Source organism: Ciona intestinalis, chromosome 4 (assembly GCF_000224145.3).
Source record: "Ciona intestinalis chromosome 4, KH, whole genome shotgun sequence".
Classification (NCBI taxonomy): Eukaryota; Metazoa; Chordata; class Ascidiacea; order Phlebobranchia; family Cionidae; genus Ciona; species Ciona intestinalis.
The window spans coordinates 2,682,866-2,694,751 of record NC_020169.2 but is presented as its reverse complement, the minus strand read 5'-3'; the positions used below and the strand labels follow the sequence as shown (position 1 = coordinate 2,694,751).

Sequence of the window (11,886 nt, the reverse complement as noted above, 5' to 3'; positions counted from 1 at the left end):
GAAAACGTGGTGCTTGTACTTTCTTATGTAATTTAATAAAAACTGTTGAAAATGGACCACGACACTATATATATTGATGGAGAGTTTGTACTACCCTCAACAGACCAGCGAATGTTTAAAAACTCGGCTCAAGCTATATTTTTAGTTGCCGCTTTTTGTGGAAAAGTAAACGTGAACGTTTGTTTAATTACTGATCATACCGAAAATGGTCATTTTGCGACTTGTGGATTTTCTGCTCCAAAAAACGTCTTTAACAATGTAAGTTACATTTCCTGGGATAAACTACCAGAAGATATTGCGGCATGTTCATTGCCATCTGTTTCTGTGAAGAAAGGGCTGAAGATTATTTCAGGGCTTTGCCAAGTTTTAAGATATGTCATTCATTTTATGTTAAAGCATGGAAACGGCAGCAAACTGCTGAAGAGACTGTTGGGGCATAAGCAGTGCTGTCTTAAAGCTTCTTCTGAAATTAGCTCGCGAACTAATCTATGCGAAGTTGCTGCCCCTAGAGTAATTGATGAGTGGATATCTTCTCATTGGGATATGACGCAAATCTCTGTGAAAATATTGCCGTCCGCCATTTTGGATTTTGAAGATCACATGAGCAAACCGATTGTGATTCACAACATGGACAAATGGCAAAGAATCGTGCTTGAAAGATTGGAGAATGTAAATGCTTCTGAACAACCTCCGCACAAAAAAATGAGAACTAAAAGGAAAGTTGTTAACACAAAAGATTTGCCACCAATGGAGCATGTATTTGCTGAAGGAATTGAACTAATGGTATCAGATTTAGCACTGCTTCCATGCGTTCATGCTTTTACCCATTTTTTTAGGAACAAATTGCAAGAACTAAAAAATCACATGCCGTTAATTCTTCTCTGGTACCATAGGCTTCAAAGTATGAAGGATGTCACATGTGCAGCGTCGCTCTGTGGTGTAAATTTGATTAATGTGTCTAAGTATGTGGGAAACAAAGTCACTCACTTTGAAAATGGTACATACCAAGTCTTAGAACTACACAATAGTGTGAGTTGCAACAGTCGGAAAACTTGAGAGCAAAAATAGCGCACACATACACCCTATCTCACTAAATAGTAATGGTACCGAAGACAACAATACAGTAAGCAAGTCTAACAAGAAGTTGCTTGATATAACTCTACGACGTGATCTGCCAGGTCTAATTGAAAAGATAACATCCAATATCTATGTTGAGTTTGAAAATCTTAGTCGGGAAGACATTGTATTAAATTGGAAAAAATTACCTTCGGGTGTTCATCCTACAAAAGGTGAACTTTCTCTTGCAAGAGCTTCTAGGAAATGTCATCAGATTGAAAACCTTGTGGGGTGCGTTGTGAAAGTATGTGAGGAAGGGGATGTACTGGTTGACTTCTGCAGCGGAGGCGGACATGTTGGTATCGTTCTTGCTCATCTACTTCCCTTGTGCAAAATCATCCTTGTTGAAAATAAGGAAGAATCATTGGAGAGAGCCATGCAGAGGATCCAGGAATTAAATCTTAAAAACATAATGATTTATCAGTGCAATCTTGATCAGTTTATGAAGAAGTTTGATATTGGTATAGCTTTACATGCATGTGGTGTTGCTACTGACATGGTCTTACAAAAATGCATTGATCAGAAAGCATCTTTCGTAATATCTCCTTGTTGCTATGGTAAAATCCAAAACACTAATACACTGTGCTACCCACAAAGTGAAAAGTTTAAATCGCATAATGTTACTTATGAACAACTTGTGCTCCTTGGACATGGAGGAGACCAGACATCCTGGAACTTTGACACAGAAAAAGCTAAGCAGGGTAAACAGTGCATGGGACTTGTGGATACAGATAGGATAGAATATGCTAAGACTAAAGGATATACTACCAGCATATACACCATGCAACCTGGTGATTGTTCGCCAAAAAACAATTTGATTGTTGGAGTAAAGAACTGATTTTTGAAAGTCATGTTATAATTTTGATTTATTATTTTAAATAAAATTCTAATTGTGTTTTATTCTTCCAAAACGTTTTTTTTATTCATGTTTCACTCATTATTGTTTTTAATGTTTTTGATGCTGTAGGCAGTACCACTATGACTAGCATTTTATCCTGGGACAATTTTGACAAACAGTTTGTATTTTAGATAGCCTGCTATATATATATCTTTTAGTTTGTGATGTCTAAAAATGGGGTTGAAAAGTTTTTTTTAACTTTTGTTCGCCACGGTGAGACAAATCTTAACTTGGAAGGAGTGTTGCAAGGTCATGTGAATGCACCACTGAATGAAACTGGACAACAGCAAGCATCTGAAATTGGAAAGTGAGTTTTTTATGGCTTACATTGACCGAGAAACTGTTTTACTGGCATATGTTTTAATCTTACAGTGAGTATCGTATTAAAACTTTCCGATTTAGTATATCTTTATGTATTTGTTGCATTAATTAAAGAGATTTTGTAAGTCAAAATTTTATTGTATAGTGGTGTGGAAAAAAGATTCGATATTTTTATTTTGTTATTCTCTACTCTTGTCTTTATATACTCACATCCAGTGGGGTCATGACCCCCCCCCCTTTTAAACCCCCCAAAAAATATTTTAAAAAAAATTGGGGGGGGGGATTTTTTGATTAACCCCCCTTATTTTTTTTCTGGCTGCACCACTGCTCACATCCTTACGTCTCTAAATGATAAAAGGTGTTGTTAATTGTTTAAACACATTCAGGCAATAGCCTATGAGATATTTTGTGTTAAAGTATTCCGTCTTACCCCCCACCCACAGTACCATAAAGGTCAACTATATATTTTGCTCCTTTTAAAATTTCCATTAACTCATAATCCAACTGCATTTTAGGCATCTACAGAATGAGAAGTACACTCACATATACAGCAGTGATTTAGACCGTGCGTTTCATACTTGTTCGATTCTTTTGCAAAAAAACAAGCATGCAGTATCACATGGTAAGAAAACTGTTTAAAATTATTTGTGTTTCACTTTTTTTGTAATATTTTCTGTCTATTTCAAATGTTTTTTGTATAAGCGGACTTAAAGTATGAAAGTAGCGTATGGAGCATAATAAGTGTTTCGTTATTGCAGTAACATCTTCAAACAAGATGTCAGATGTGAAAGACTTGATAAAAGTTGACAAAAAGCTTCGTGAACGAAAGTTTGGATCAATGGAAGGTTACAAGATTTTACACCTTTTTTTGCAATGTGCATTTTTAATACATTTTACAATAGTAAAAACAGCTCGATAATTAAAAGATTGAAATATGGTATAAGTAAAAAATGAATTAATTTAACTTGTTATCATAAATATATGAACGAATGTTGACAAAGATTGATACAGAACAATGGTAGCAGCATTATCTGTAAACACAAATTATCTGTACATATATATTGTAGATTTTCAAATTCAACTTACACACCATAACTGCTGTATGTTTTCATTACTAAAACGCTATAATGGCAACTATAGGCAAACCATGGCATTTCCTTCATAAAGCAGCAAAAGCAGCCGGTCTAGATGAAATTGACTTCATACCTCCTGGAGCAGAGAGCATGCATGAAGTATCTGTGCGTGGAAAAGAATTTTTTATGTACGATTAAAAAATGGTTGAAAAATATAAGACCTGTTTTAAATATGTTTTTTTTGCAGTGACCTTTGTAAAACACTCTGTCAAGATTGGAAACCAAACAGTGGAAATATGAATGTTTGTCCAAATGTTTTGGTTGTCAGCCATGGTGGTTACATCAGGAGCACTATAAGAATGTATGTATTTAATCTACATTTTTAATTTGTCTTGAATTGGCTATATTTAATGTTAATTACTTTTTTTACAATTTTGATATTTGTCCATTGGACCTAGCTTATCAAGAATAAAACTTAATTTGTTTTGCTCCTATCCAGTCCGATCTGTTAGTAGTTTTAAGTAATACAGTAGGGTGGGGAAGATGGGACACTTTTGGCGTATAATATCCAGATATTCTGATCGCGTTCCAAAAAGGTAACAACGTTGTATGGGAGTCATGAGGCTACAGTTTTGTAGTTTATTGAATATTTTTGTATTTAATATTTACCACTAAATGGAACGCGAAAATAGAATAAAAAGTTGTCCCATCTTCCCCCACTCTACTATATAACCAAAGAGATAAATAAAAGTTATGTTATATGTTTTACAAATAATCCATTTAAATAAACTTATTTTACTAGTTATTATATTCCTCTGTTTTGTTTATTGAATTTTTACTCAAAGAGCTATATAGTAGGGTGGGGAAAGATGGAACATTTTTCATTCTTTTTTCTTGTCTCATTTGGTCCTCGCGACTCCCATTGACGGTTGTTAATTGTTTAAAACACGATCAGGATATTTGGAAATTATGTGCTAAACGTGTCCCATCTTACTCCGTTGTACTGTATTACAAATTATAATATTTTTATTTTTTGTTTATCAAATTTCCATTTAAAAACTACCAACCACAATTTTTACAGGTTTCACACTGACTTTGGATGTCCTTTACAACGTTACATTCTACAAAGTTTCATGGTCAATTGCGCTAAGGCTTGCTTTGAAGTTACACTGCCTTCAATTGAAGAAAATGAAAATTCCTTTCAATTAGATGCCAGTAGCTCTTCAGCAACAACTGTTGACAGGTGCCTTGAAGGAATCACTTTGAAATGCACTGCTTATAATGTAACCGCTTGACACACATCACTGTGCTTTGATTTAATGCATTATTTAGCTTATTATTTTCAAACTTTTCGTTATTTATTAGACCAATTGAAAACTTTTTTTTTTTGTGAAACTCTAAACCGCATACTTCAGTACTGCAAACTAAATGCAAAAGAAATTTCAGTCTTTAGCACAGTTCTCAGAGAAAAAACATTTTGGTGTTATTAGGAATTTTTTTTTTCTGTGTTATTAGAAAATTATTTTGTTTCAGTGGCTATTACTAGCGGAAGTTTCCGTATGTGGTTACTGGTTACTTCATATTCAAATTCGTAAAATGATTAGCCATTTTGTTTAAACAAATATTATTCCATTTGGAATGTCAATTTAGAATAGGCAAATTTGGCTGGTATATAGTTTGTATATTTAAATAGAATATAAGGTTAAGTCAATTTGGTCATTTGAGCTCTCTTTTTACATTAGGATTTCATGACATTTGTTTTCAATGTCAAATTGTATTATGTTTTCCTTGTTAGTACTTTGCAGGGTCTGTTTTGTTCTATATTTAAGTGTATGTCATGTTTTCTCTCATCGGATATGTCATGTTTTCTCTCATCGGATATGTCATGTTTTCTCTCATAGGCTATTTCTTATGATCATACTGTTGGTATTTATTCTAGAGATTATGCTTTAAATGGTATACACTAAGAGTCATTCAATGCATTTACCCATTTGCACAGTTCAGTATAATGACTCGTGTGTCTTTTAAGTAGTAGGACCTTTTTAATTTAAGGTTTGGTATGAGTAACTACACGGTAATCAATGGAAAATACTACGCAGGTCATAATGTCTAAAACTGGTTTAAGGTAAATGTTCAAATTTGCACAAAACAACTAAACTACATTTTATCTATTTATAACAAAGCAGTGCCTTATCATAGTCTTATAACTAGCTTTGTTGACTATTGTGAATACAAAGAATTTGTCTTTGGTAAATTTTATTTATTTCATAGTTAATGGTACGACACGAAAAACAAAAACAATACATTGTGAAGAAAACATCTCGAAGATGCGCGATCAACCACACTTAAATTGCATTTCGGCATGTTCCCATGTCATAGTAGGAGAACTTGCCTTTCGGGGACTCGCGATGGGTGGTCGTGCAATAGAACTAGACACAGTGTCGTTTTAAATTTTCCCACGCCCTAAAAACCAGGCGCAGTTTGTTCGCACAAAAACCAGGCCAGCGTTTTTCGAGTAAAACTGGCATAAAATTTGCACTTTGGAGGCCGAGGGCCGGTCCAGCACCCCTCAGATTCTCGTTTAGATAAAATATTTGAAGATAACGTAAGGAACCGTATTTTGAATTCGGGGAAAGAACGGTAAAATAATATCGACTTGTCTACAACACAAGGAATACAATGCGGTTTTGTTCACACTGGAAATCGAGTTATAAAGCGTACGCTGCTGAAACTTCGACCGAAAAGCCGATCTCGGTGTTCGTCGCTTCAGCTTTCTTAGTCCCAACGCTCAGTTTTGTAAAGATGCGCTTGGCCGTACACTTGGCTTTAAGTTGGACAGTTTACGAACGTTGCTACAGGTCACCGTGCACTTCCACCAACAGTAATAGCTCTCATACTTAATGATCGGTGTGGCTGGACAGGTCGGGAAGGCTGGTGGTGAGCACTTGGAGCAGTGGGTCCACTGTACGCTTTCAGGTCGCGGAAGACTGATGTAAAGAATTGTGCGTCGTTGTTTATGCGCAGCATCTTTCCGGATAACTTGTCCATGATGCGGCAGCAGCGATTCCAAAATGCGTACCGTTCGTGCTCGATTAGAAACGGTCGTAGAGGATACGAGATCTCGTTTCCCATGTACGAGTAACTCATGTACAAACACGTCAACACGATACACTGTACTTCGAAAACAGAGGTCGTGCTCTCTGGCACCATCTCGCGACAGAGCATGTACACAAACACGACGCTCGATGGCATTATAAAAGTAATGTCTTGCCAGCCTTGTAGCAGCAGGGAACGATCCACGCCACGAAGCCATGTAATCACATCACTTGGCTCCATATCCGGCACTCTGCGGCATCGGCGACAAATAAATTCGCCCAAGCAACGCAGCAACTCCGGCGTCGAGGCCTGAATGACGACTTTGCGTGGCGGAGCAGCAGGATTCGCCTGTTTTGCATCGCGAGAGGTTTTGTTATTCTGGACAACCTGGGTCCTGCTATCGGCATCTTCTTTGATTCCTTTAATAGAATCGTTTCTTTTTGCCCGAATCTCATTGTTATCCCGAGATTGGACCTTATCCTGTCGAAGACCAAGACGGTCATTGGTGTTTGCGTTTCCACCTTTTGTTTGATTGCTCAGGTCTACTTTTTCATCTTTTGGCTGCTGGTATACAGGCTTAGTGTCTACAACACCGCTTTTGGTGTTAATCACGTACAGAGATTGCGACTTCTTGATGCTATTATTGTGTCCAGATGGCAGACCGTTTGGGTGGCGGGATAGCACATTACCGTTGTGTGTTTGGTAAAAAGTTCCATCAGGATACGATTGTGACGGGTTGACCTGTAAAGAAATGATCAATTATAATTTGTTTTCAGTATTTGCATGCAGTAACAGTCAAACGCCGTCTGTGTTTTCGCAGAGTTTGTTATTTGTAATGTCAATTACCTTGGAACCTTTGCCGCCTTTCCTTCTTGTTGACTCGACCAATCGTTTCCAAGTCGAACTGCTAAATATGATTGACCTTTTCTTTCGTCCGTGGCCATTTTCAATGAAAGGAATCTGCAACAAAATTGAGAAATCAAATAAAGTTCAAAAGGCAGAACCAAGAAACTTTGTTTTTTTTTAGGAATTTTTAAATATTTGTGTTGCAGTTTATACTGCCTTCCTAAACCTTTATTTTAGCAGTGGTTCTACACGCATTAGATTAAAGGCATGCCTCGGCTGAAAGTGAAACATATCGACCGGATAGAGAAGACCACGTCATCGAATCTTAATCATAAAAGTAAAGCCTTCTTCAAAAAATCCCATTGTCCGTATTTTACAGCCAGATTTCAATCGGACTTATCGATTTCTTAGGGATATTTTAATATTAAAAGCGAATTGGATTTTTTAAGTTCGATAACGTTAAGCAGCGTTTTGTTATTGCAACTGTTGGCCGCTCTTTTTTATCTATAATTGTTTCTCAAAACACCGGGCTACCAGTTACTTGTTTACCAGCGCCGAATCAGCATAAACAACAACAGCGGTCTGATGTTGTGATTGCGTAAGGTGTGCAGTGCAGGCCTAACCGTTACACGACTGTCGGTTTCATTACGTGTAATACTGCAGGCTTTGCTTCGAACTAAATTGCATATAAAGGATATGACACCACTGGCCTGTGCATCCGGTGCAAAACGCATCTATTCATCATGAGTGCGTAAAGCATAAGCCGCTTTACTGCGTTCGTAAACCAGCTTGATGATTAAATTCAACTGTTTGCGCTGTCAGCGCTTGCTGGTAACCAATTCGAAATTCGTTGGTTAATTAAAAACAACGACGTGTGCCATTTCCAAATTGGAACGCGAAATCGTACAGACCAATCTGTTTTCTCATTGGAGGCGTCACCTTATCGATATTGGCGGAATGGAATGTCAAAGGACTAATGAAAACGGTCGTACTCGCATGAACACGCACGCATTGAAGTTGGGTCCCCTGAGGATCAGATACGTGACCGTGGTCGAATATTTATATAGAAACGGGCTAACCGTAGCCGGTTGCTTTATAGCCCACCAACCCTTTGGGAATGCGTGCTTCGATAGGGAAAAAGCATTCCTGGATGCATCGCATATGTTCCATTACTGAATATTACTTATTATAGGAACGTGCTTAAAAGATACAGCTTCTTATATCGATGACGTCACACATACCTCTTGTGACGTTTTCTGTTTACGGAAGTTGGATACGTGTTGTGGGTACGTCACATTCCTCTTATTATTCATAAAGAATGCGCACATTACGCAATCACCCGAAAAAACAACAGTTTTCCACCTCCGCTGTGGATGGGGCAAATATCCGCCTACCGGAGTCAGTTACTGCGTATTCGAAGTAAGAACGCCTACTACTAATGCGCAACGAAGGCATTCTGAAAGCCTACCCGTTGCAACCTTTTGATATTTCGTAATTTGTCAAAAACTGTCGAAATTGTTAGTAATTGAATTGTGCTGTGGCAAGTTCGACTTATGTATTACACTATCTCGCATGGTTTAGGCGTGTTGCACGTTTTTGTCGTTCACTAAACATTTGGTCTGGCCAATCAATTCATGTCTAGTACACTGATGTCATGAACCTACGTACATTTGCCAAGTCGTGATATAACACACGCAAGGATTCGTTTCTCTGTTGATCAAACAGTGTCTCTGCTTAAGAAATACACTTCAGTTCCAGTAATTATAAAATCTTCGAATAGGTTTTCGCGAAACGCCTCTTTGCTTTTTCTTATAGTTAGAGTAATTGCACGACTGTGCTGTTTTTGGATAGACACCCGGGATTCGTTAATTGCGTCACATTCGTTAGTTAGTTGCCTAATGGGACAACCATAGGCTCATTATTATTATTATGCTTGCAAATTTATGTTTCTAACATTGGTGTTATTTTTAACCTCTGCGAATTCACGAGGGGCATTCAAACACCGACTTCAAAACAACGGCGACACTACAACATACCAAGCGATGGAGTTACTTTTAGTTTTTATTATATGACGCGTTGGTACGAGCTGCTGGCGTAAGAGTTTTCTCAAGCATTTTCAATGCAAGAGCGAGTTTTACGTGGTAGTACGTTTCACAAGCGATCACATCCTGTTTACTGCACTGTGTGCTTGCGAGGACCGACGCAAAACGCCCAATATAGCAGGGCCTTATATGACATTGTTGTGAATTATCTGACGCCACGTCAATGTCGCAAACAGAGCTATTGGCTCGAATGCGGTCCATAGAATTGTGCTGCTCGCGATGTAATAACGAACCGTTCATTTGGCTTCCACATACAATAAGCCAGCGATTGCGATCGATCCGCAGCGCGGTGAATGACGTCCCGGCTCAGTGTTTTTCTTAAAGTTGGCTTTAAATTATTCATTAGGCGGCTATCCCGCCGTCGGGCGCACGAGACAATTGGGAGCAGTTTAGCCCCACGGAAAACGGCGACAGTTTCATTTATGGTGACCTTAACCTCCCCCCAAAATGTCGATAATATACAAAGAAAACCGAAATCGATTTATATCATATAGAATGGATGAATATAAACGTTTTTATTCGTCGTAAAAATAGAACGTTACGTGGTGACTTATTTAAGGGTGATGTCTTTTTGAGTCCTTGAACAATACAAAAAAAACGCTATTTTGGGCGTTTTTTTGTCAACTTTTCTCCAAATTAGCAGTCCTTGCTGTTAGTACTTACACGACGTTATATTATTTATAACTCATACATATCTTATTACCTGTTTCAAGTTTTCGATGCTTGAAATGCGTTGGTCTCTATGAACTTCTCCAGTAACAGTATTCCCCATGTTGTTTGATCACGACTTGACTCAAAATCACTTAACTTCCGAACATGCAGTTTCTATATCAGCCCCTACTGTGTGTTCTGTATAAAGAACATTGTCTTAATTTCCTTCAGTAAAAGGACTGTTTGGACATGCGGCGCTGATTCTGTACTGAACGATCGAATATTCAGCACGAGATATATTAGTCTGCGTACCACTGGGATTGCGCAAACCAGCAGAAATCGATCGGTAAAAATTTGTACCCCTTGCAAGCGTTGACATGATCCTTTTAATGCATTGGGTTTAAATCTGCCAAATCGAAAACGAAATCTAATGCGCCTCTTCGTACCATTTATAAAAATGCACATAATAACAGCTATTGGCAAGCTCTATAGGAAACAACTGGTTTAACATATTGACGTAAACAGATACTGTTTCCTGTTTTGCAGACTGTTGATTATGACAGCATGCATGCTACGCGGTACCTATACACCACTATAGAAGGTATATAGTCAGCACATTGTTATATTCCAAACATACGAACTTATGTAGTTCTCAACTGTATCCCTCTGTGCGAGTGTCTGCTGAATCTGTAACTGCATACTGATCCACAACACACGATGCAAATATGAACTAACGCCGTGATGAAAAAGAAAAAAAGGAGAACGGTCGTTTCCTGGTGATGGTGTTAGAGAGAACCTCGCACGCTCAATACTTTATGTAAACTGTCCTGGACTGACAAATCCCCTCCATCCGGTTGCCCGCTATAAAAATCAACTGTATCTATTGTTATTTAGTCAAATAAGTGATTTAAATAACTGAGAGAGCTTGCTCTGCCTTTTTGTACAGGCACAACTAACAAACTGTAAAACAAATTTTAGTTTTCATACAATCTTTGTTTTTCGCACCCCAGAGACCTCAATTCTTCGCATAACATTAAATTGGTCTAAATTTCACGCAATCACATACGATTAGGTTAGTGACGCCGCTGTTTTGAAAGCAACTGGTTTGGCTAGGCATCCACACAAATTTCCTACCACGCGTTTTCTACTAAATATAACTTGGCTTGCTCTGAGGCCACAGGAGTCAGGAAAATATTGTTTTACCGTTCACTGTATTGCGTGACAAAATAAGGTACTTCCTCGGGAGTAAGTTTTAATTGATTTGTATGCAAGCATGGTGTATATACAACGTTTCATTTTGTACCGTGCTGCTTAAACAGAAGCTTTTACAATATTACACCACAAAACATATCTCCAACGCAAGAGAGGGCGCTGAAATTGGGAATCATGAATTTTTAAATGAATGTACGTTTTGCGAGCGCAATTACGTTCAAGGTACTCTGCTATAGATTGCATGGACCTACTCCTATAACACCGCCGCTGCTGTTACAGATTTACTGGTAAAACGGCCAAAAAGGCGATCGAATACAGTGGTAGCAGCAGCTGGCCATCCGGCCCGTGGGGAAGGGGCACGGTGACTCGAAATATTGGAGGCAGCGGTCGACTTATCGGCGCCTGCTCCGTGCAGTTGTCACGGGACTTTCATATGAAACCGTGTCATTTCTCGCATCGCAAACGGTCGGTGCCAAGTGCTCGCCTACTTTCCAACGGGGAATCGCAGTTGTGCGTGTGAACGATACCAGCAACTCTCTGGGACGCTTACACCTCTTTACTAAAAGCAAAC

General features: G+C 38.3%; 3 protein-coding genes across 3 annotated transcripts; 2 read left to right on the top strand and 1 right to left on the bottom strand.

The window, feature by feature from the left end:
- Positions 1–3: 3 nt before the first annotated feature.
- LOC100176274 (glutathione S-transferase C-terminal domain-containing protein-like) lies at positions 4–2,146 on the top strand. Its single transcript, XM_026834082.1, has 2 exons — positions 4–1,053; positions 1,085–2,146. The coding sequence occupies exons 1-2, from the start codon at positions 52–54 to the stop codon at positions 1,952–1,954; spliced, it is 1,872 nt and encodes a 623-aa protein (XP_026689883.1). The 5' UTR covers positions 4–51; the 3' UTR covers positions 1,955–2,146.
- A 2-nt stretch (positions 2,147–2,148) lies between these two features.
- On the top strand, positions 2,149–4,790 carry LOC100178594 (fructose-2,6-bisphosphatase TIGAR-like). The gene is made up of 6 exons (XM_002127154.5): positions 2,149–2,321; positions 2,851–2,957; positions 3,094–3,180; positions 3,476–3,596; positions 3,656–3,769; positions 4,490–4,790. Exons 1-6 carry the CDS (start codon positions 2,179–2,181, stop codon positions 4,701–4,703), a joined length of 786 nt encoding a protein of 261 aa, XP_002127190.1. The 5' UTR covers positions 2,149–2,178; the 3' UTR covers positions 4,704–4,790.
- An 857-nt stretch (positions 4,791–5,647) lies between these two features.
- LOC100176277 (cyclin-dependent kinase 5 activator 1-like) lies at positions 5,648–10,757 on the bottom strand. Its single transcript, XM_002126707.5, has 4 exons — positions 10,590–10,757; positions 10,156–10,303; positions 7,351–7,464; positions 5,648–7,245 (listed from the first exon to the last, which is right to left on the bottom strand). Exons 2-4 carry the CDS (start codon positions 10,222–10,224, stop codon positions 6,268–6,270), a joined length of 1,161 nt encoding a protein of 386 aa, XP_002126743.1. The 5' UTR covers positions 10,225–10,303; positions 10,590–10,757; the 3' UTR covers positions 5,648–6,267.
- Between the last annotated feature and the right edge of the window lie 1,129 nt (positions 10,758–11,886).